Source organism: Lipophrys pholis (genome assembly GCF_963383615.2).
Source record: "Lipophrys pholis genome assembly, chromosome: 12".
NCBI lineage: Eukaryota > Metazoa > Chordata > Actinopteri > Blenniiformes > Blenniidae > Lipophrys > Lipophrys pholis.
In genome coordinates this window covers 29,059,264-29,084,172 of record NC_137641.1, presented here as the reverse complement: position 1 = coordinate 29,084,172, position 24,909 = coordinate 29,059,264, and the positions used below count along the sequence as shown (strand labels likewise).

At 43.1% G+C, this 24,909-nt stretch overlaps 2 protein-coding genes across 4 annotated transcripts in view; one reads left to right on the top strand and one right to left on the bottom strand.

The window, feature by feature from the left end:
* The first annotated feature begins 1,390 nt into the window (after positions 1-1,390).
* Positions 1,391-20,551, top strand: camsap1a (calmodulin regulated spectrin-associated protein 1a). 3 transcript variants are annotated; one of them, XM_080476216.1, is made up of 20 exons: positions 1,391-1,780; positions 2,184-2,386; positions 8,385-8,647; positions 10,577-10,738; positions 10,819-10,899; positions 12,265-12,324; positions 12,671-12,812; positions 12,931-13,070; positions 13,143-13,239; positions 13,354-13,480; positions 14,208-14,293; positions 14,618-14,702; positions 14,799-16,986; positions 17,077-17,213; positions 17,298-17,515; positions 17,681-17,743; positions 17,979-18,066; positions 18,142-18,263; positions 18,399-18,517; positions 18,833-20,551. In XM_080476216.1, exons 2-20 carry the CDS (start codon positions 2,185-2,187, stop codon positions 19,121-19,123), a joined length of 4,671 nt encoding a protein of 1,556 aa, XP_080332342.1. In that variant the 5' UTR covers positions 1,391-1,780; position 2,184; the 3' UTR covers positions 19,124-20,551. The 3 variants fall into 3 exon arrangements, with proteins under 3 accessions (XP_080332342.1, XP_080332344.1, XP_080332343.1); XM_080476217.1 differs by lacking the exon at positions 17,681-17,743 and adding an exon at positions 1,898-2,023 and having other exon boundaries at positions 1,434-1,780; XM_080476218.1 differs by lacking the exon at positions 17,681-17,743.
* A 2,305-nt stretch (positions 20,552-22,856) lies between these two features.
* The window catches only part of kcnt1a (potassium sodium-activated channel subfamily T member 1a), a gene marked incomplete at both ends in the record, with an annotated part of 54,830 nt that continues 52,777 nt past the window's right edge, over positions 22,857-24,909 (bottom strand). The window contains 2 exons of the mRNA XM_080476402.1: positions 22,857-22,974; positions 24,545-24,629. Coding sequence (XP_080332528.1) covers positions 22,857-22,974; positions 24,545-24,629 — 203 coding nt within the window. The remainder of the gene's footprint in view (positions 22,975-24,544; positions 24,630-24,909) is intronic.

Below are 24,909 nucleotides of genomic sequence, written 5' to 3'. Positions count from 1 at the left end.
TCACAAGTCCTGTGGGGCTGGATGATGAATAGACCATATTTTTTATTTTTTTATTTTTTTATTTTTTTACATTTTCCATAATTCCCACTTGTCTAAATTTTTTAATTAGATGGGAGTTGTTGGACAAATATACATTAATTCTGCTTAATATTCAATTATTCATGTTTGTTCGATTTTCAATTTATAGATACGATTTGACAACATCAGTGGGATCATATGAGAAGTTTTATTTTTATTTTTATTTTTATTTTTAAAGTAAGCCATGTGAGGTCAGGTTTGATATATTTAGTGGAAAGAGTCTGACTGTTGTGTCCATCTGAAATATAAACGGAGCGTTGTCGCCCCCTTCTGGTGAAAGTCACAGCATTCAGGGCTTCATCCATCCATCCATCCATCCATCCATCCATCCATCCATCCATCCATCCATCCATCCGGATAGCTCTAAATTCTAATTCTAATCTTTTACCAAACCCTGTGAACCAACAGAAAATCTGAGTTTGATATTTCTTTCTATGGCTTCCAGCCCAATGTTACAAAAAAGGCATTTAATTATGGAACATTTCAAAAGGATGTCAGTTTCTCTGTAAAGCCAGTTGAAATAGTTTGATTAATTATTTTCAGACCCGCACTCCTGTTTATCTGAAGTCCTTTTTTTTGTTTGCCTCAAAAAAGAACATTGCATCATGACAGTTGCTGCACAATTCAACTTCCCCGCTCCTGACGAGGCTCTCTTTTAATGTCTAGGAACACCATATAGAATCCTCAATTTTCGCCCATAATGTAGTTCAATATAGGCATTGAAAAATAGACGACTGAAGGATAATAATAATAATAATAATAATAATAATAATAATAATAATAATAATAATAATAATAATAATAATAATAATGTTTTATTTGTATAGCACCTTTCAAGATACACAAATACATTTTACATCGTCACATTATAAAATCAGAAGGCATAAAAACAGAGCAACATCATATAAACACATAATAAAAATAGATTTATGCTGTGCATTGAACGCAGTTCTGAACAGGTGAGTTTTACATATTATACAATTATCAATTTAAGCCCACAGGATAGTTGAATACAGGCAATGGAAAAAACCGATGACTGAAGGATTCGGTTTCATTTTTGCAGAAGGCACATTTAATTTCTATTTCTCAAAAGTATGAATTTGTTTGTTTGTATTTTTTTTCTTTTTCTTCTATTTTTGTAATTTAATCTAATTTAAGTTTTTCTTTTTATGTATGATTAAAAGTTTTTTAAATTTAATTTTGTAGTTCTTGTTCTTCCTCTGGTGTTGTGCTATGATTACATCATGATGGACGCCGTGTCACACAATAGAATTCCCACTCAAGCATCGCCCCCTGCAGGCCGGCACACCGTACTGCAGCCGGGGCTGACCGGACTGGAGGTAACACCCGTCCCCATAGAGACAGGCTCCGACAAACACCGTTACAGCCGCCGGTCGTCTGTCTGAGCCAATAACAGCCTGGGTTTTCTTTTCCTTTAATTTTTTTGGGACATCATTATATTCCTGGAAATCAAACTTCGGGATGTTTTCCAGTCGGATGTTTCTTCTCCTTATTGGATTAACGAGCCGCCGCCAGCAGCGGCAGCAGCAACCCGCCGCAGCTTGATCCTGCCAGGCCGGAGATTTGGGAGGAGTCCGCCTCTTCTTTCACCGTTAGCCGAAGCCAGGCCAGCATGTCAGCGTTCTAACTGCACAGCCATCCGAAGAAGCCGCGGGCTCGGGACTCAGATGTGCTCTTAGAGGTGAGTCTTTGTCGGTCTTTTATTTTGTCCTCGAGGTGTTTGTACGCCGCTTAGCTAGCTAGCTCGGTTCGTGTTGCGTCCAGATCATAACAGCAGATTATAATCTGTCCCATTCAGCTGGATTTGGTCGTTATAAAGATCAGATTCTGTGCGACCCTCATCCCCGTGAGAGCTAAGAATCAAACATGCAGCAACATAAACACGCATTGTGAATGACAGCAGAGACAAGCTCCATCAATAAAGGTGAGGTGTTATCTTCATCATCATCTTCATCATCTGCTGCCCTGCTTCCTCTTCTTCTTCTTCTTCTTCTTCTTGCTCTATACAACAGATGATGTAATGCTGTGATGCTTGCCCACTGATGTTTTTGTGTGTGTTTTTTTTTTTTTCTTCCTCCTCTCAGGATGGAGGTGGAGGTGAGTGCTGGCAGGACCAGCACCCGGAGGAGAGCAGCAGCCGATGAGGATGACGATGGTGGAGGAAGAGGAGGAGGAGGAGGTGGCGGCGGCGTGGAGGCTCAGGTCGTACCTCTGGAGTTGTACGACTCCGCCAGAGCCAAAATAGACGCAAATCTCCGCTGGCTGTTCGCCAAAGCCTATGGTATAGGTGAGGATTTCCTTTCCTTTTAATCAGCCAGGCTGGGCTTGTCTTGATTTATCTGTTGGGTCAATACTGGCTGCTGCTGCTGCTGCTGCTGCTGCTGCTGCTGCTGCTTATTAGTCAAATGTTATGGCCGAGAACACAAACATTTAAACTTACACTTTAACGTCTTGAGGGCAACCTAGGGAGTTGATTTTCCGTGATTGTACAAACTCGAATCGGCAAAATGGACAATATGTTGTGATTGTCTTACATGAGAGTTTTGTTGGATCTATAGAAAGAAACACAACTGATTTTCCCTTTAACACAGTATCATTACATATTACTTCAGGGGTTGTATTTTCTTTTTTTTTTAAATCATAGGACGAACATTTCTTTGTTGTGGCACCGTGTTCATGTGATGGTGTCTATAAGACCAAACAATTATACCAAACATGACTACATAGAGCCAATTTTAATGAAACATTCTGCTGCAAAATACAGTGAAATGTTAAAAAAAAAAAACTTCTCCTATTGCACGTTTTTACAAACTCACCTTCTTCATTGTCTCTGCAGTGTAGTTGGGCGAGTCCTGATCATTGACCTCATGAGAAAACGTTATTGAACGTCAACAGCAGAACTTCATTAAATGTTTATTTCAAGGTTATTTAGTGAAATCAATGGTACTTGTTGAAAAGGCAAATTACCTCAACTTGATGCTATTGATAATAATAATTATTATTATTGTGCAATAAATGATTAATACATCTGTGAAGCGATTAAAACATTACTCTTTGCATGGGGTGTTTATGTGTTTATTAATTCAATTCAATTTAACTTTATTTATATAGCGCCGAATACAACAAACTCATTTCAAGGCACTTTTACAGGCGACAAGCGGCTTATTTATGTATTTTTTTTTACAATGGAAAAAGAGGCATGGAACAATTCATAAGCTGAATTACACGTATGCCGTGTACCTACATTTTTGTCCATGCTCCTGATGAATGACGACTTCATCTAATGCATCTTCTTCAAACTTATCTTTTATGTTTTTATTCATTCATTCTATCACAAATAGTTTCTGATTATGATGGCAAAGTTGCCCGTCCATTACAGGGCGCACACTCACATTCACACTTACAGGCGTTTTAGAATCACCACAGTCAACCTGAAACGGGCTTTTTGAGAAGAACCGACTCGTGCATCAGGAGAAAACATGCAAACTCTGCATGTGGACGTTCGTCCAGACTCCAACCGGGGACGTTCTCGCTGTGTCATTGTACGTTAATCAGCGAGATTAATGGAAAATGTGTTTGCATCTGCAGCAGAGGACTAATGTTGGAAACTTTGCAACCTGTTTTTATGCACAACCCATTTATCTAACGGCAGGATGGAATAGAAGAGCGCCTGAGTGGGGGGTTCAGGCTTTTACACACAGGTCAGTACTCCTGCCAGCTCTGATGAGGGCAGCACATTAAACATGAAACGATGGCTCTGCTTGGACAGGGTGTGTGTGTGTGTGTGTGTGTGTGTGTGTGTGTGTGTGTGTGTGTGTGTGTGTGTGTGTGCAAAAGTCTGGGAGTGACTCCCGGAATGTGGGTTTTTGTGTCACTGGCTGGCTGCTCTCTAAGGAGTGTGAGCAAGACGTCAGCTGAGCCGCTCATGCAGCGCTGCAAGTTTCTGACAAGGAGGAGGAGGAGGAAAAGGAAAAACCAAGTATTTGTTGAATGAGTGAGACACGCTGTGTGTCTGTATTGACCTGGCAGCAGTGGACGACTCGGGATAATGACGCTTCTAATTCCTCGGAGCCTGAAAACAAAAAACGGATGTAGAAATAATCTAGAAACACGTCAGAACTGAAAGAGCTTTTAAGATTTGAACATCGATTTGAACGTTCTCTTCATCTCTTCGTTTCGACTTCCCGTGATCTGATTGGCGGCTGCCGACCGTGCTCTCCAAAATATAGAATATTTTCTTGTATTTCTAGAGTTAAACTCATAAAACCGGATAAAACAGGAGGCGTTACGTCCTCAGTGCTCAGTATACAGTAACACAGGGCGACTTTTATCTGCTTTCATGAACACAGTGAGCAGACGATGCTCGGGTCACGAGAAGAGCAGCAGTTGATCAATCCCACGATGCTTTGCACCGCAGTGTTGGCTCGCTTTGTGACGCGCACCACGCTTGATTCCACATCCAGTTTCACCCAGAAGCCCCGACGATTGGATTTGAAATAATCCAGTGTCTCTTTTGAAGATGCAAACGTTCTTGTTCTTTCACGATTTGATCCGGGTAGAGACAAATGCATTTATTTCTTTTTTTCTTTCGCCGTGTTTCTCTCCGGCTCCGGGCGCAGGATGTGTGCAGATGTTTGCCCAGAAGCTCGGGCGGCAGCAACATCTGTATTAATCCCTTTTGTAATTTCAATCAGAAGTGTTTATGTGACGCAATCGTAATGGGATCAGCGTTTAACTGGATTACTGATTGGCCATGTAACCGCGGCTGAGAGGTGTAATAATAGCAGACAAATAAAAGTCCATTGTACCTCGGAGAAGGCGGAGCCGAGGTTCAGGAGGGACTGAACTCGTGTTCACCATCATGTCTTGGTCCTGAAAAGTCTGAAGTGTTTACCGGGATTGGACCAGAGGACCCGTCCAACACCGGCTGTTTAGTCAGGAGAGGTTTATTAATGGAGTTTGAAGAAACAACAAAGTGTTTGATGAATCATCAAACTTGATGCCTCAATGAGAAAAGCCATCATATCATCAGATTAACGTTCAGCTTTCCAGCTTAATTAGGATTTATAAAAAAACAAAACAAACTAGTAGGATGTTTTATTGCCTAAATCAAAAGTAACTGTAATCATTAGAATGGAAAATTTGTTCACAAGGTAGAAACTGAAGCTTCACTCATTAATTATTACCGACGCTAAAATTATGGTTGCACTGAAATCGACGTAAACACATGAAATCTGCATTATTTTATTTAATTATTATAGATGATACAAAGCATAAAAACACAAGAACAAACATTACATTATTACCTATTGCACCGTTATTACATAATGCAGCTCCACACACCTGCTTTTTGTTATAACTGTTTTGTAATAACTGTTGCAATATGTAACAAGTTATTACAAAATGCGGCTTTATTACATAATGAGTTGAAAATGTATGATATTATTACCTATTGCACTGTTATGACGTAATGCGGCGCTACACCTTCGCTCCTCCTCTTCTGGATCAGGTGGATATTTAATATTTAACAAGTTGGATTAGAGGGCAGATTAGCCTTCCTCTCTCCCTCCTCCCGGGGTCAGAGGCTATAAAACCACCCAGTGAGCGAGTGGATGGGACAGAAACCCAGCCCCCCCGCCTCCGGCCACGCTGGCATTTCCCCCATCACCCGTCTCCACGGCGGCGACCGGCAGAAGACGGGGGGGGGGGGTGTAGGTGGATAGCCGATGCTGCGTAAGCAGAAGACTTGGTGTCTGTGGCAGGGCTGCCAGGAAAGCAAAAGCCATCCAATCAGAACCACAATAGTGGAGAGTGCGCCTTCTGTCACATGATGTGAGGTGGTGGTGTTCTTGCGGCAGGAAGAAGGGTGGAGGCTGGACCGAGACGAGCGGGTCGTCATAGTGGGACGTTCTGCTTTGGCGCTTGTCTCACGTTTGTGTGTTCAAAGGGGAAAAGCCTTTTTCTCATTGTGTTTTATGAATTTTCAGAACAGCTTATGAAGTGTATTAGTATGAATTCAGACTTTTACCCGACCCTTTAATTAAAGTATCACTTATATACTGGTATATCAGCAAAAGTCACTCCTGTTATTATCGCAAATAAACTCTGGCAGCAAAACACAATGAAAATCACAATCTTTAATCGGTCGTGACCCTAATTCTACATTTCTTTTCTCATTCAAGGCCTTGTCTCTAGATTTTCATTCTTTATTTAACCTTTATTTTTACCAGAAAAAAACCTTGTTGAGATTAAAAATCTCTTTTTCAAGAGTGTCATGTCCAAGACGAGCAGCAGTACATTAAGGTTCCAGACAAAACATATATATATATATATACACACACACGCATGTTTTCATTACTTATGCTCTACACCACAAGAAAGAAAAACATACGATTTTCAGTTTAAAAGGTTATTACTGTTAAACCAGTCTGACCCACTCCAGATGAAATTGGACCTCTTGAATATATTTGGTATTTATTAATTCAGTGTAATTATTGAAGCTCCACTTTTGAAAACAATCACAAATATGTACAAAACTTCTCCCCTGATCCGTTGTATTCTGAGTTCATGTCTATTATTAATGTGGGCAGTGAAAGTTGAATGATGAAGCAGTTCAGAACAGTATAATGGACGTTCACCACAGCCTTGTTGCCCGTGAGGCTTTTCTCCACGCTTCAGACGTACATTTATTCTCTCTGCTTCGGAGTTTGACGAGAAGATCGATGCGATTCTCTTAGCTCTGCAGTAACTCTACAGAGTGGAGTCGCAGGCTGAGCTGAGCATAAATACTGGAAACAATCCGTCCAATAAATCCTTCCACATGTTTTGTTAAAGTACCAGTACTCCCTTGTACTTCAATGGTGTAATGTAGAGTCGCTAAGTCGGTTTACTGACTCTTAGATCAAATCCAACTTCTCCTCATCGTGTTGTCGTCGCTCTACATGTTGTAAACTATCAGATAAACGTTCCCGTTGCTCCTGATCTAAATCCAGCCAGAGAGCAACTGAATTTCGTGAGTGCTTCACGGCCTTAACTTCGGATTAACCTGTCCAAGGCCTATAAAAAGACAACAACGCTTGTATCCTCCATCAGGGGAACCGTCAACACCGTCAGCTTAACTACCGCCACTAAGTCCTGTGAGCTCATTGGCTTAAAACCTGCAGGTCCAGCTCGCCGCTCCGCCGGTCCGCCGCTCAACCACCGACTTTAGTCTTTCTTCTTAGACAGTCTGAAACCTTCAGTGTCTGGATCCTCACAGTTTCTCTTACGTCACCAGGGCGCCGGGCGAAACACGTGTCGGAGCAGAAATAAACGCAGGTGTTTGTACACAGGTCGATTTGTTTCCTGGGTTGATGTGATGAGCAGAAGGACAAAGACATGGAGACATTAAATCTGGATTCTTGTTTTACCAACCTTTTTTTTTATTTAATGTTATATATACGTATGCGACCCTCCACCACAATTACAAACAATAGTTGAAGGAACTTCATAGCACACCAATATATATATATATATAGCTCAGCTCTAATTTGGTCCATTGCTTCAGCGAAGGAATAATCTATGTAACTCTCTTGGTTCGATCTTTATTTCTTTTTTTTACAGATTAATTTCTCCCTTTTCGGTGGTTCGCGCTGCCATTTTCTTTCCTTTCGGGCTGCAACTAATGATTATTTTGCTAATCGGTTAATCAGTAGATTATTTTTTTTACAATTATTCGATTGAAAAAACCCCAAATTGAACAAACATTTGTTTACCCAGGTACGGTATTAAGAACTTATGTTCAAGAAGAAAACAAGAGAATTGTGCGGTCTACAGCATTTTATTTAATTATAATTTTTTTTATAAAACACAGCTCAGAACAAAACAATGATCTTCATTAATGCTTAATTTGCAGTAACTTGACACAACTAGTAACTGCTGTCCCAAACTTGCAGATCACACATCTCTTTTGTAGTTTTATTGTGAAAATTAGTGACTATATTAGTTGACTATTTAAATAAGAGACTTGAATCAAGTAGTTATTTCAGTCCTTGTTTTCTTTGCAATTGCAGTCACTATTAAATAGATATATTTTTTAATCTTTGAATTGATTATACTCTTTCAGTGTAAATGCTTCAAGTAGTTATATGATATAAATTAATTAAATTCAAGAGGGTTTTTCCAAACCCCCCCATGATTCTTTGGCGCCCTCCTGTGGCGGGCCGGGTCCTCTGGTTGGGAATCACTGGTCTACTGGACAGAAAAACAAACAATAACTGTCCTCATGTCATTATTTCTTCCTCCAGATCACATCCCTCCGGACCTGCGAGATCCTTTTTACACGGACCAGTACGACCAGGAGCACATCAAGCCGCCCATCCTCCGCCTGCTGCAGTCCGGGGAGCTCTACTGCCGCGTGTGTGGCCTCATCCTCCACGCCGAGCAGGCCGCCTCGCTCCAAAGCCACCAGTCCGTCATCCAATCCCTGTGCAGGAAAGGCCTCTATGTCCTGGAGAGCGACAACACGCCGGTGTCCGACCTGGACCTCGGCTCCTCCCCCATTAAAATGGTTGGTCCAAACGTCGCCTTTCATTTAAATGTGATGGGATCGCACGGCGCGCGCTTTGGCGGCGACGGGATAGCGTGGGTGTGATAAGTTTAGAGATTCAACTGAGAAGGGAAGTGGCGGCTAATTTATTGGATTTTTCACGGGTGATCGAGCGTCACGCCGCTGATGCATCTACATGGGTGATGCGTTCAGGTGCATCACGTAACTCCGAGCTGCTGACCGTTCGTCCTCCTCAGAATCACAATCGGCAAATAACCGTTCAAATACTTAATCAACAGAGATGAAAACCCTCAGTGTTTTTGTATTTTTACTGTATATGCACAATAATTCTTTTCTTTTTATAATTTGGTCGGTGCGGCTTAGATTCCAGAAGTTCCAGTAGTTATTAAATGTCATTTAGACTAATTTATCCTCCATACACACATGATGCGATTGTACTGGGGATCCTTGACGAGTACGAGTACTCTGTGCAGTATCGGACCCGATACCGGAACCGGTGCGTCCCTATTTTGCTCATATTGCACGTGATTCTGTGCCAAAGTTGTTGTATTTCTTTTGTGATTTACAAAGATTCAATTAAAATATATATATTTTTTTTTTTTTAAATATCAAAAGCCAATAAACACCTTGTATTTTCCAAGAGTTCCTATTGATGCAAGAAGCATCTTCATGTAGTGACAAGCTCTACCTTCATAGGTCATGCTTCTCAACACTTAATATTTTAACCGAGTTGTAGCATGTCAGAGTTATTTTCTACGTCTTTGTTCCACTGCCTGAAGGAGTCACAGAAGCACTTTTCACTTTGGGTGTTCGAGTTGATCAGTCAAGAAATAGTCTCCATTTTTGTGTGAATTGTAGTTCAGTAGTGTCACCCGGTGCTGCATCAACCCACACTCACCATCTGCTATAGCGAGCTGATGTGACTTTGCTTTCCCGCAGCCAAATGTGCAGCAGGGAGCACTGGAATAAATAATGCACCGCCGGGTTCCACTGTTTCTGCAGGTTTTAGCATCTGTAACTAAATCATTGATGAGGCCAAATGAGCCGGCGGCTCAGCGTTTTAGTAGGAAGTCTCAGCTGACAGGTCCGGAGTTTTTACTTTGGACTTCGATTCATATTAATCTACTGATCCTTGTGGATTTTTATTCCATAAAGAAAATACCTGTTCAATTCAGTCTTGTTCTTTTAACTGGCTTCTAGGTAAACAGATCGTCCTCATGAAGGGAAAAATATGAACTATTGTCTGCGTTTATAGTTATTATTCTAGATTATTACTCTTCAAATCCTCCAGTTTTCTCATTCAGGGACGTCTGTGTGTGGAACGTGATCGGCTGCTGATAATGTCAAGTTTCTTTCAGCAGGAATTTCAAACACATTTTAGTTTAGGTGCCATAATCAATTTTAGTTTTAGATTTGAAAGATTTTCCTTGTTGTGCTGTAGAGTATACGTGATGAAAATTAGTATATTTTTTTCCTGCAAAAACCAAACAGTTATTACCAAAAATGTCTTTTATCTCAACGTAAAGTCAATTATGATGAAACCTTCTGATGCTAGATGTCCAGAAAACGTCTCCTCCAGCTGTTATGCATACTCTTACAAAGCTGAGTGTGGTTTTAAGGCTAATTCTAGTTTGCTGTCTTTCATGGCAGCATCACCGACATCTCAGCGTTTTGTTGGAGATTTGATTCGATTTTCTTTGGAATTTCTACAATTTGCTTCCCAGACGCCGGTTGTGGCCCACGGGCCTTATGTTTGACACCCCTGCTTTAACGGGTTCTTCATACGGAAACATGGGGGACGTTAAAAACTACATATTCTTTTTTTTGAACAATACTTACAGGGTGATTTTGCATAGGAAATGCTGTAAAAAATCTATATTTCATTAATTGATGCATCGGAATGTAACGGAGAGCCTTGGACTCTTTCAGAGCTCCCACATCCACCTCATCGATGCCCTGATGATGGCCTACACGGTGGAGATGATCAGCATCGAGAAGGTGGTGTCCAGTGTGAAGAGATTCTCAAACTTCAGTGCCTCCAAGGAGCTTCCCTTCGACCTGGAAGATGCGATGGTCTTCTGGATCAACAAGGTAAGGAGCCTGACGAGACGTCGGCTCCTCCTGCCTTCCTCGGCTTCCTGCTTTGACCTGCAGCTTCTCTGTGACGGCAGGTGAACATGAAGATGAGGGAGATCACAGAGAAGGAGTGCAAAATGAAGCAACATCTGCTGGATTCACCAAGCCACCAAAAGGTGAAAACATTTTTCTTTACTTTCTGTCTCTCTCTCTCTTTTAGCTCGTCCTCTCACTCCTCCTCTTTTTCGTTTTTCTTTAAAGCCTCTAGTTTATACATATAAGTGCAAATCATGATGGTTTTTTTCCTCACCAGGACTGTTTGCTGTATATTGATAGGAATTCTGTCCTATGATACATTAAAGAAGTTAATTTGAGATAAAACAATATATTATGGGATTGAAGTTTTATATTTTTAATGCCGTTCTTTGGGTCAGACGTTACAAAAGTTACAGACGGTAACATGAACCAGCCAAACTCAACGAAAGTCTGTTGGATCAAAAAACATAAAGATATAAATACATTTTGATAAAAAGAAGTGTTCTTGTTAATGATTAAATATTGCATTATTTAAAGGTATATATGGTCACATTATGTTGCTGTTAGACCGGGGGTGTCAAACATACAGCCCACCAGAGAGTCCAACTGATTTTTATTCCACTTTACTTTTTCATTATGTGATTAATCGGTTCATGTTTTTTGCCTTTAAAGATGTTCATAGTGTGATAAAAATCATATAGAATAGTTATAAAGCATATGGTGACCTGAGGCATGATTGTTCATTTATTCCAGTTCCAGCTTTGTCATGTGTAATGATAATAAAATTATTATTAATTATTATTATTATCGGCGCCTTTCATGACACCCAAGGTCACTGGACAGTACATATGTTAAAAAAAAAAAAAAAAAACTATTAGTAGCAGTAAAAAACAAACAAACATACAGGTGTTTTCAGCCGACCAATATTGTTTAAAAGAAATTTGGTCGTTCGTTTTACTGCAAACTCACGTATCTCTCCCTCTCCATCGGCCTCACCATCTATAACCCTCTCTGCTAGTTGCTTCCTGTTTCTCCCGCCTGCTCCTCAAACTAAACATGGTGGACCCCGTCCCGTCTGTCCCTCCTCCAGATCACACAGGATCAGATGCGTCTCCTCTCTGAGCGGAGATGATCTGAATCCTTTCCGTTGTATCTCACCCTTGACTTGTCTGCTGCTTCTCCTGTTTGTGTCTTTCCCCTCCTGGTGCTCTTGGATACTAGTCTCCCTCCAAATGGTATTGGAAGCTTGTACCTGTAAGTGGGATCTCTTGTACCAGTGAATGTTTCTGTGTTTTTTTTTATTATTTTTTTTTAAGTGAAGATGACACAGCGCCCCTTAGTGGCAAAAAAAAGGAGAAACAAAAAGTGAATAACACCGCACAGTTTTTTTCTTTTTTCTTTTTGTATTAAATTCTCGCATTTCAGCCTCGTCCACACTGCGTTTGCACGCCCCCGTCTCCTCATCAACCTTCCTCCTCATTCATTTCTTTTCTTTCCCTCACCAGCCTGATATATTGCATGCTCTGGCCCATTGCTTGTTGGAGCCTGTGGAGTTCTCTCATGTGGTAATGTACTCACCATTCACCTTTTATTTATTTTTGGTTTTTAACATTTCAAATCCGCTTCATTCTATAGATGCACAAAGGCCTGCGTCAGCCCCTTCTAAATACACTAACACGTTAATGTACCGCATGAGAGCTCACACGTCACCTGACCTTATACCGCATGCATAACAGGACAGGAAGCAGCAGAGGCCAGCGACGTATAAGTGATGTGTGTGTGTGTGTTAAAGAGAGGCATATGAGAAATGTGTGATTGACTGAAGAAGGGAGAAATGTTGTGCATCTGCGTCACCAGTGAGCCCGTTAGATAAGACCACCGTGTAAAGTGGGATCCTCTCTCGTTGCGTAGGTGCGTTACCGCAGGGATCACCTGTCGGGTCGCACGCTCCAGCACTTCCCGCTGCTGGACGACCTGCTGAAGGACGTGTCCGACGGCGCCGCTCTGCTGGCGGTCGTCCACTTCTACTGCCCCGAGCTCATTCGACTGGAAGGTACAGCAACACCGGATATAATGCGCTTTAATGGGTTTTTGCTATTTGGAGCCACAGTCCTCCACTAAACAGTTATTTACCAAGTAACACAGACCGCCGCTGTCCTCCCTCCCTGCAGATGTCTGTCTGAAGGAGATCCCCTCTATAGCGGACAGCATCTACAACATTCAGCTGCTCAAGGAGTTTTCACACGAGTACCTGAACAAATGTTTTTATCTAAAGCCTGAAGACCTGTTGTACTCTCCACTAGTACTAAAAGTGAGTCCAATTCATGAACAATGTGTACATGTTCATCGTCACGTCGTTGACTTTGTTCATTGTGTTTTGCAGAGTAATGTCATGGTCTTCATTGCTGAGCTTTTCTGGTGGTTTGAAACCGTGAAGCCAGATTTTGTTCAACCAAGAGACCTTCAGGATGTCAAGGACGGTATGAAATAATATGTACTTGACTCTATAGATGCATTCGTCCCCAAAGGGACGAGACAGAAGCAGCAAGACAACATTTGTTGTTGAATCACTTTTTCCTGTTCTGTCGTTACAGTGAGGCTGCTGCTGCAGCCAAAAACGTCTCAGTCCTTTGCTCCCATCTCCAACGCCACCAAACGGAGTTTCCTGACGACGTCAAACTCTGCCGACGTTTTGACCGCGCCCACGAGCCCTGAACCCAGGTATCAGGCGAAATGCCACCAATAGACACGCAGGCTGCGGTTCCTCCAAAGAAAACAAGATTATGTTGATTTTGTTTTAATCAGCAAGGATTCGTCTACTTCTACGGTTTTGTGCTTGTAATATAAAAGTTATCGGGATCAGTACTTTTCTATATCCTCGTTTACAAGTTTACCAGGAGACAGCAGAGTCAGCACAAGGATCTCCTGGAGTTGTGTTTTCATTGGCTCTGAGCGCCGTTGTCTTGGAAACGGTTGGACGCCCTCAAAACGCAACAACGGTTTTCCATTTTCACCTGAAAAGATTGTGGAAACGGGATTAAAGCATAACTATGACATTACGGGCAGTGGCGCCCCCTTCTGTTCCATTTATGCCACAGACAGTGGACAGTTTAAATACAGCTGTTATTCTTAGTTGAAATTTGCTCTTTGGTCTGTTTGGAAGGCTGGTGTTGAGTCTGTGGACAGACGTTTAACATCTGTGGTCTTGTTTATATAAGAAGAATAGCAAATACTTCCCATACATCTTAATGCCACTACAGGTTATTATAGGATACTTGCTTTATGAAGGTATTGTCTATAAATATGTGGTAACCTCCCAAATATATGAAATGAAATGTTTACACATTACAAACCACAGTAACAATGTTTTTACACACTTTATTATTCAACCTCATAGTTTCACTTTCGATTTGGAAGGATGATCAAAACCATCGTCTTTGTCTTACAGTGCTACGTCAGTTTCATCAAACTCATCTCAGCCTCTACTGCCCCTGAGACAAAGACAGCAGAAGGTGGTCGAGGAGGGCAGTTCAGGTAAAAACAAACAAGGTTTTACCAGCGTGAATAAAGACAAAAAAAGCACATGATAATATGTTGTTGTTTTTTTTATATCATTGTAACACGACTTGTAGTTTTACGTTCATCCCGACTTGAATACACACATTTTACACTAACCACGGCATCCGACCGGCCTGGTTCAGTTGATAAATTGCAGCATTTCATGGGAATGTTTAGTGTCGTGACCTTTAAAAAAAATCACACACATAATGAGCTCTTTTCTAAAGGTTAGGTTTGTTCGGATCGACCGACACTAATCGTACACATTTTCTAATACGAGTCATATGTTCTTTTGCACAGAGGGCAGAAATAGGTCCAACTCCACGACGCGCACAGACGGACCGTATCAAGGTTCTATTCTGGCCTGGCCCGAGAGGAGGCCGAGGTGAGCAGCATAATTACAGCCGTACGCTTCCTGCAATAGCGTCAAATCAACAATTCGCGATGCGTAACTCCCCTTCTCTCCTGTCGCTCCATCCAGGCCCGTTTCCCAGCCTGCGCCCTACGCCCTGCATCTTGGTCTGGAGGAGGACGCAGACAGCATCAGCCTGGCGCGCTCCATCAGCAAAGACAGCTTAGCCTCAAACATCATGAGCAACACCCCGAAACACATGCACGGTTCCGGTTTCCCTCAGCACCGACTCAGCGGCCAAAGCCTGCTCAGCCACATGCGCATCGAGGACGAGGAGGAGGAAAGAGAGGAGGAGGAGCTGGTGGCCGTTGTGCACCCGTCTGCGTTTCCTCGACGCCGAATCGGAAGCGACATGGAGCAGGACGAGCTGGAGACGCAGAACGCGGCCTCCGCCTCCAGGGTTTCCTCCTGCCTCGACACGGCTCCCTTCGCTCTGGACTGTCAGGCCGACAGCTACTTCCTGGAGCCTCTGATGCCCGCCATCTCCAAGCCAGCCAAAGAGAAAAGCATCAGCCTGAATAAGCAGGAGGAGAGTGGTGAAGGTCGCTGTCGAGCGAGGAGAGGAGCCTCCAACGTCTCCTCCAGTAGAAGTACCTCTACACACCCTGCGATGGTGGAACCAGTGTCTAGTGCTCCGAGGCTACCTGAGGCATCAGCAGGCAGCGCTCAGCCTGGGACGATGCCGCCTCAAGGCTTCTTCCTTCATTTGTCAGAAGAAGCCGATTGCGACAGTCCGTTCTCCTCCGTGCTGGAGCCGGGGCCGGACTCCGACTCCGACATCGCAGACCTCGAGGAAGACGACGACGGCGAGCTCGTGAGAAGAGGAAAGGGCAGGTGCTTAGAGGACGAAGACTTCGCCGGATTTGGTCAGGGGGACGGAGAGTCGGACAAACTGAGAGAGGACTTGAAGGTGAGCGAGCGGGGCGATAAGGAGGACGGCAGTGGGCGATCGAGCCCTTGCCCCAGCACCGCTTCCTGGGCGAGCAGCTGCAGCGCGTCGGGCAGCGCCAGCGTCAAGATGACCAGCTTCGCCGAGAGAAAGCTCCTTAAACTTGGACTGCGCGAAGGATACTCGAGTACCAGCAGCTCCCAGAAAACCACGCCGGACGGCTCGGAGCTCACGCCCTGTCCTCCCTGGCAGCTGAAGAGTGACTCGACGCCGGGCTGGCTCGGGAAGGAGCCGAGCGCCGTGCTGGGGAAGAGTCTCATGGCAGTCGGTCCCTCGGCCATGCCTTCAGAGCTGCTGCAGCTTCACATGCGGCTCGAAGAGCAAAGACGGGCGATTGAGTATCAGAAGAAGAAGATGGAGACGCTGTCCGCCCGGCAGAGGCTAAAGCTGGGAAAAGCCGCCTTCTTGAACATCGTGAAGAAAGGCGGAGGGAGGAGCGACACGCTTCCTTTGCCCCTGAAACACGAATCCAAAGAGCTCGCCGCCGCCGACAGGAGTAAAGCAAAGAGCCCGTCCAGCAGGGACGACTCCTGCCTGGAGGCTCTCAAGATGCAGGCGAGAGCAGAGGGAGGACCGATGAGCCGAGACAACAAGCTGAGCAACCTGTCGCAGGACAACGTGGCCGAACCCGATTTGAACGAGTGCTCGCGCTCCATCGACCTGCTGAATGAAGCCATCAGCACCATCCAGCAGCAGATGACGCAGCTGTCGTTCCAGCAGGACCTCCTGATGAAGCACAACGTGGCGTCGCCCTCAGACTCCGCCCAGTCGGTCCCAAGCACAACCCCGAGCACAACAGACTCAACGTCCTCTACCTCAGACTCCAGACCATACGCCGTTCACTTTGTGGACATCAGCAGCAGCGATTCCGTCCCCGCCCGGCGGCCCCCCAAGCTCACCTCCAGCCATCGCGGCAAAACGTCTGAACGGAAACAGAGCAAGGAGAACGGCAAGACGTCTTTCAAATCAAAGATGGCGTCCGCAGAGTGCACACCATCGGGTCCGAGCGAAGAGCAGGACACGGGAAGCGTCGCCGAGAGGAGCATTCAGAGAAAATCCACCTTTAAAGTTCACGACGCCTCTGGAGGAGGAACCGAACGCCTCGCCATGTCTCCATCCCAGAATGAAGAACAAGAGGAGAGCACGGCTGCACACTCAGGGAATGATGTCGTCATTGGCGATGAGAGTGCCAAGGTCAAGGGTCAACTGATTGAGGTCGACTTGACGGAGGTCAAGGAACCGCTGGACGCCGGTACCGAATGCGCAGCAGAAGGCGAGCAAAAGAACGCGCTGGGCTTCTTCTTCAAGGTGAAAATCAAGACTTTTTTTTAATGCGTGTTTTTTTGTTGTTGTTGTTGTTTTTTTTTCTAAATCAGGAGAATAATTTTAATCTTTCAGGACGACGAGAAAGCAGAAGATGAAATGGCGAAACGTCGCGCCGCCTTCATGCTCAAACAGCAGCGCAAAGCCGAGGAGGCGAGGCTCCGCAAGCTGCAGCAGGAAGCCGAGAGCGAGCTCAAACGTGACGAGGCCCGGTAGGCGCCGGCGTCAAAACAACGTACCGCAGAGCTTCGTCTCGACTCTGCTGACTTCACTGCATTTTTACTTTTTCTTTAAAGGCGGAAGGCGGAAGAAGATCGCATTCGGAAGGAGGAGGAGAAGGCTCGTCGAGAACTGATCAAACAGGAGTATCTGCAGAGGAAGCAGCAAGCCCTCATGGAGGAGCAGGGCCTGGCCGCCAAGCCCCGCCCTCGCCCGCGGCCCAAGTCCAGGAGAAACCGGCCCAAATCGCTGCACCGCGAGGAGTCCGGCGTCCTCTCCAAAGGATCCACCACACGTAAGATCACATGCACTCACGCGTCACGTCGCCTCCGCCCGTTTCTTGTCTCTACGTGTTGTTGTTGTTGTTGGTGTTGTTGTTGGTGGTGTGTGTGTATGTGTATGTGTGTGTGTGTGTGTGTGTGTTCAGTGTACACACCCTGTGAGTTTGTGTGTTGTGCAGGTGACTCTCTGAAGGTGTCCACGCTGATCAGAGCGCAGGGCTCAGCAGCAGCCTGCAGGGGAGGTGAACCTTCTAACCTGCTCTGCATGGCGTCTTACCAAGCATGCCGTTCACAATCCCCCCGCTGGAAACGCTTTCAATGAATTCTCTATCGGAAGATCAGCCACACTTTAGTTTTACCAGTAAATGTCAACGCTTTTAGTGAGAATAATCATAGAATATGAAGGATTTTGCTAAAAAAAACAACAACAAAAAAAACAAAACAACTTCTAATAAATCCCCGTGCGTTTATCTCCAGCGGATCTGAGCTGCAGCCATCGAGGATCGACGCTCTCTTTGGCCACGGAGGTGGACAGCGTCCTCTCCGGAGAGGCGGAGTCACACAGGTGAGCGCTTCGCCCCTGCACACTGTTGCACGGATCCGTTTTCCAGCCAGGTGACCTTTGAAGTGTGCGCTCTAGGGCTGAATCGGTGTGCTCCATGGAGTCATTCCCCCTGCTGAGCAGGGCGTCCAGCAGGAACATGGAGCGGGACTGGGAGAACGGCTCCATCGCTTCATCCATCACGTCAAGCGAATACAACGGTGAGCGGCGATTCAAGCGTTATTACCTCGGCAGATGAAAGAAATGACATCAAAAGCACTTTAAAGAGGCTTTTCCTTTCTTCAAGACGATTTGTTCTGGATTCGTTTTTTTTGACACGTTTTGTTTGTTTAAAGGTCCGAAACTCTTCAAGGAGCCGAGCTCCAAGTCCAACAAGCCGATCATCATCAACGCCATCGCCCACTGCTGCCTGGCGGGAAAGGTCAACGAGGGCCAGAAGAACGTCATCCTTGAGGTCAGATTATTGTCCTTCCTCGGACGTTTCCACGTTGGTTGGGGAGCCCTGAGATGAACTATTCATATGAGGAACACTGTCTTGTTACAGCCACAAACGTATTCTCATCCAATTGAAAGTTTAAGAGGAATAACAGTATTGGAGGTAGTAGTATAAGGGGGGAAAAAATAAAATATATATACAGATAAGTTTAGATTTACACGCTGTATTGCAATCATTTATTTTAATATGCAGACACAGGAAGTGCGTCGAGGCGGGATTGTATTTCTAATTCTGATCGTCACTCATTCCCTGGTTTGGTTGGCGACCCCACAGGAGCTGGAGAAGTGCGAGTCCAACCACCTGATCATCCTGTTCCGCGACGGCGGCTGTCAGTTCCGCGCCGTCTACTGCTACTCGCCGGAAACCGAGGAGATCGTGAAGTTCACGGGCACGGGGCCGCGCGCCATCGGCCGCAAGATGATCGACAAGCTGTACAAGTACAGCTCCGACCGCAAGCAGTTCAACGTCATCCCCGCCAAGTCGGTGTCGGTCAGCGTGGACGCCCTGACCATCCACAACCACCTCTGGCAGGTCAAGAGGCCGGGCAGCGCAAGGCGGAAGTGATAAAAAAAAAGAAAGAAAGAAGGACAGGTTTTTTGTTGTTGTTGTTGTTGTTGTTGTTGTGTACTCCTGTTGGGCGGGACCCATGAGAACACGGAGGAGGCCGACGCGTCGTTAGAGAGGCCTCCTGTTTTTTTTGATAGCTTTGTACTCTGCATGCCACGCGTCGGCGTTTTGATTCGTAGGTCCGTCCTACACGTGCGAGACACTGATCACGGGCTCTTATGTAGCAGAGACGGAAAAAACCGGACCTGAGAGATGACGAACACTGAATCTACTGCAGATAGAGATCAAACTACTGATACCAAGTGCAACTATTACAGGCGGAGGGGAACTTAAGTTAAAGTTTTTGCTATTTCAGCTCGGCAAAAAAAACCAACCCACATAAATAAATAAATTCCCTACTGCTGTGAATAATCCAAACTGCACATGCAGAGGCTTCTTCAACTACTGGTACCTTTTATTATAAGGAAGGAGCTTTTTTTTTTTTTTTTAAAAACGTGAGGTACAGAATGGGTGTTAGTCAGTGCTGATGTCTCGTCTCGTTTTCTATTTAGTGTGTTTGCAGGAGTGTGAGAGTCTTTGTGCTGGGATGGGGAGGGCTGAATACACTGCTCTGAATGTGTTCACACGTTTGATTATGCTTTAAAACGTATTTTTTTTAGTTTTGGATCTGTGCTGCTGCTGCTGCTGCTGTTGTGTCCCGGAGGACAGATAATTACAGTACGGGGAAATTGTTCCAGAAGATAAAAGTGCGTCATGATGCCACATCAGTATAGCTTCGTATTGTATTACTACCGTCATATTCCAGTGTATTCCAGTGCCGCACGAGCCGTCCTGAGACCTCTGCCTGGCTCGGAGGGCTGAACCAAAACCACTTGAGCTGTGCCACCGAACTCCGAGCTGCTCATTAACCGCTCACTGTACGAGTTTAATCAGCACGAGCAACCCCCCCCCCCCCCGGACCCCCCCCGTACTGACTGAGGCCACGTTTACACCGACCCGTGTTTTTACAAAAACTGACATTTCCCTCTACCTTTAAAAAAAAAAGTCTTAATTTACGCGGACCCTCACATACACCTGGTTCAGAGACCAAACGCAGAGAAATATCACTGGTTTTTTTTTTTTTCAAATACCCGGGTACGCGTAAACATGGCCTGATTGTCAGCAGCTGGTTTGGATGATTTAATGGGAAAAATCTGCACAATACTTGATTTATTTATTTCTTTTGCTGCATTTTGTACATTTTTTTGGAATAGTTTTCTTTTGGTACACGATGTACAAGTTAATGTTTACTAAAAAAAAAAAAAAAAAAAAGCAGGCTCTATTTTAAAAGGTTCGGAGATGTCACGAGTTTCATTTCATTGTGTTAAATTCTACGTTTATTTATTTCAAAGAGATAATAAAAGGTTACTAGCTATGTTTTCTTGCAAAGAAATGTGGGTCTTTTATTTTGTGTGTCGTCTTTTTCTGAGCTGCATCGCCTCTTTGGACAGGAAGTCAATTAAGAACGATTGACTCTCAAAGGGTTAATAGAAGAAAAGAGAAAGTAGGAAATAATGAAAGAGTTCTGCTTGGAATCAGAGGACATCTCTAGTACACTGACTTGACATATAAAAAGTTAAATATGCTCTTACAAGTCGGTCTACAAGCACAACTGAGCCAAAGTGACGACAAACAAGAAAAACTAATTTTTTGAGGTGAAAAAAAAAAAGTCTGTCTCACTTGGAATTAATTCTTCAGCTGAGCAGTAAATCAGGATTTGCTCAGAGACCAAAGCTCAGACAGACGTGACGCAGACGAACCAGCAACCAGAACAGACAGAAGCAGCCCAGTATAAACCAGAGCCACCAGGTGAAGACGATCACACACTCAGGCTCAGGTGAATCACGTCAGCAGCAATCAGACAGGAGGAGGGGAAACAAAGACCTCGTCCCCGCGCCTCTCCACCGTCCAATCACTCTGGATGCTTGTTAAAAAGTTTTAATGGGGATTTGTATGAACCAATAAATAATCTCAGAGTCGGCTTACGGTATATTTACCCAACATATCGAAGTATATTTTTCTTATATGAGGAGGAAAATGTTATTGAGATAAACGCCAACGAAGGCCTGGTTCTCATAAATACAGATTCATTATTATTTGGTATTTCACCTCTTAAACTAACTGCTTTATTTATTTATCTATTTAGTCATTCATTCAATAAATTTTTTATTTACATTTTTACATATATAATTAATTACACATTTATTTATTTATCTAAATAAAGAGTCAATACAACATTAAATATATATATAAAAAAACAAAAAACGACAGCCGTTCAAAAGTTTTAAAATAATGCAAATAAATAAAGGTATAAGTATTAATTCCCAAATGTTCTAAAATGGCATATAAATGTAAATAAATAAACCTCATAAACATTTTATTCTATCAAATTTTATGAATTTTTCTATTAAATTTTATAGCACTGTATTAATCCGAAGTTATTATACAAGTACTTCACGTGCAAATATATTTTTTTAAAATGGCACAAATGTCATGTTCAGACATTTACTTGAGAAAACATTACAAAGGTGCAAAAAATAATAAAAAAAAAACAATTAACCAATTTGAGTGAGACGAAGTGATTTTAACAGTTTGTGCAAAATCTGGCGTTTAAAATGTGTCAAGTCAAATTAGAGCACAAAAATTAAATCATCCAACAACTTGAAATAATTGTTTTATTATTTTATCCCATAATATGGCACTTTTAATGTGCAAATCAGGTCGACTCAAGTACAAATAGTTTCAACATTCAAGTACAGATAAAGAGTCGATCTCACTCAGACAGCCACGATCAGAAATCAAGAAGCAAACTCGCTGACTGAGCGATGCTGAAACAAAGGAAAAATAAAAAAGAAGACATTTTCTCATTACTAATATAGTACAAATCAAATAAATCCTTTATGGCACAATACTGGATATACGGCGTGGCCTGATTAAAGGGTTAAACTAAGCTTGTTGTGCTGAAACCTCCTCCAGCCTAAGAAATGCACTGCAGCGAACATATACAGTCATTGTACATGACTTACTATTCGAAGACCTCTACAACCACTGCAAAACTAATTCTATTATTCAGCTGCAAAAAAATTAATAAATTAAGCTCTGAAAGCTTTTAATGCACATATTTTTTTTTTTAATGTTACTGAAGTCAGCTGAAAAGTTTAACATGACTGGTGGTGAATAAATTTCAAATAAGAAAACCTGATTTGAATCTTAAAAAAAAAAAAAAAAAAAGCCAAGAGAGGATGAAATCCTCCCGGTGCCGTTGGCGTTTGTATCTCCAGACCTTTTCTTTGAGAATCACACGTTCAGGAGGTGGAAGTGGTTTTCTCTGAAGGTTCAAATTTGAGGAAAAATAAAAAATCCAAACTGACAGCGAACGCTGGAACTTTCCTCAGCGAAGCTGAATCCCTTTTGTTTGTCCCTGACTGCTTGTCTGTAAGAGCTTTCACAATAAGAGTGCACTATTCTGACATACAGTGTCTGTTTAGCGAAAGAAGGGTGACATCAAACGTCACCTGACAAACTGCAGGCACTCGTATAATACAGTGTGTCAGACTGCCCTGCTGGAACATCGGATTGCCCTGGTCACACTGGACCTGCATGCAACCAGATCAACACCCTCCTCCTCCTCCTCCTCCTCCTCCTCCTCCTCCTCCTCAGGCAGGGAGTGTTGAGATTAGACAGGGAGGGTTCAGAGCTGGGTGTCCTCTCTGGTGTCGATGCTGGACTCGCGTCTCTCCTTCAGACTGCTGCTGTGGATGGGAGGCTCCTCCGGGACGTGAGCCAGAGGATCCGAACGAATCAAGTAGCTGAAAGAGAGAGAGAGAGAGAGAGAGAGAGAGAGAGAGAGAGACCCAGATCTCATCAATGATAGTGACGCAATGTGGATATCTCCATATAAATACTAAGAGATCTGTAATTTCTGGGTCATGCAGGTGTAAAAGTATGAAAAAATTGTTATTTTTATGTTTATATATATATATATATATTCACTTTTCACTCACAGCCGTGAGCAGCATGAAAAGGAAAACTTCCATCTCCATGGAGACTGATTGGTGCCTTTCTTGCTCAGCTGTATTGTTATTGTTATTATCTTTCATTCATGTTGTTAAAAAAAAAAAAAAAAAAAAGCTCTTTGAATAAAACATGTTTCAACATTTATTTTTATTATTGAATTGTTCCAGTTAACATGAAGGGATAAAACATGTTTTAGCCTATATTGTTACTCGTTTAGTTATATATTGGTTTGTATGTATTTCACAAACTCTTCGCGAAAACTTTTTGCCCAAATTGCATAAAATTTTCAGGGATGATTTGTCATCATCCAAAAACCAATCTATTAGATTTTGGACGTTAACGGATTACCGTTTACGAATAAATCCCGAAAAACTGTGAAAAAAATGTCCCATACGAAGCAGATGGAGGAGCTCAAAGGAGATCAGCGTCTGTTGCCATGGAGACGCTCCCTGCTCAGTGTTTCACACTGTGGTGTTGCTACCTGACAGGCTAGTTAGCATCGATATGAGCTAACGGCTATCATGCTAGTGATGCTAACTCGGTTTCGCAAAATATTAGGCGAAGAAGTGCGCTCTACCGAGTGTAGCTCTAGTTTTAATAATATATTGATCACCAATCTGGAACATTTTATTAATCATGCTAGCGATGCTAACTCAAAACAAATGTGGCGTTGGCGAAGGTCTACGCTCTACCGATTGTAGCTCTAGTTTTTTTAGGTTTTTAGTTTTTATAAAAATATGATTTAAAATAATTTTTAACTATTTTTTGATCATTTAAAAAAAATATTTTAAATATCAATTCAAATAATTCAAATATTAATTTATTTTATATCTATATTCATAAAATATATCTTTAAACATTTAAATATTTTCTTAGAAAATATTTATAAATATTAAACTATTTATTACACATTATATTTAGTACACTGGCCACTCCATAAACATAACTTTAATAATTATGCGGGCTTATTTATTCTTCATCAGCATTTTGTTTTGAATTGTTTGTTGTTTGGCAGGTGAACTAAAGCAGTGACATTTAGAGCCCATAAAAACCCAAAACAAAAGCGGAAGTGAAAAAGTAGAACGTCCTATTAGAAGATTCAATTTTCATCAGTCGTAGTTATTTCAGCAACATGGATAAAACATGTCCGACTGCGGCTTTAAGTAAAGTGAAAGTGGATGACAAATCATTGCGCAAAAGGAATTTGCTGCATTGCTGATTTCATTTCAGTGACTCCAGAGTCACAGACGTCCTTGAGAAAGCACACACACACATATATATATATATATATGTGTACACATGTGTGTGTGTATAAAGATAACTATCTTCCCTTTCACAGAAGCAGCACAGACGAACACTCACACAATGTCGTTGATCTCCAGCCTGGTGTCGGGAGACGGGTTGATCAGGACGTAGGACAAAGTGTTTTGGTGATCGTTCTGTTCATCTGCAACAGAAACACAAATCAGCGAAAGACAAAACAAAACACAAGAGCGGAGATTAAATACTGTGGGCGCGTCCTAATAGTCCCTCCTATCTCCTTTCCTATCCACTTCTCCTTAACCCTGGAAGTGTTTACGTGGTGGCCATGGTAAGGAGCGTTGGAACTCTCACTAAGGAAAGGAAATGAGGCTCGTTGCTTCCTTTAAAACCTCCTTTAGCCTAGGAACCACTATTGCTTCCTTTAGAACCTCCTTTAGCCTAGGAACCACTGTTGCTTCCTTTAA

What these genes read in the sequence shown, in the direction of transcription:
- camsap1a (XM_080476216.1), top strand. Translation starts at nt 2,185, where the DNA reads ATGGAGGTGGAGGTGAGTGCTGGCAGGACCAGCACCCGGAGGAGAGCA. An exon ending in CACGTCAAGCGAATACAACG is followed by an intron (nt 18,264 to 18,398) that starts GTGAGCGGCGAT and finishes GTTTGTTTAAAG; the next exon opens with GTCCGAAACTCTTCAAGGAG. An exon ending in AGAAGAACGTCATCCTTGAG is followed by an intron (nt 18,518 to 18,832) that starts GTCAGATTATTG and finishes GCGACCCCACAG; the next exon opens with GAGCTGGAGAAGTGCGAGTC.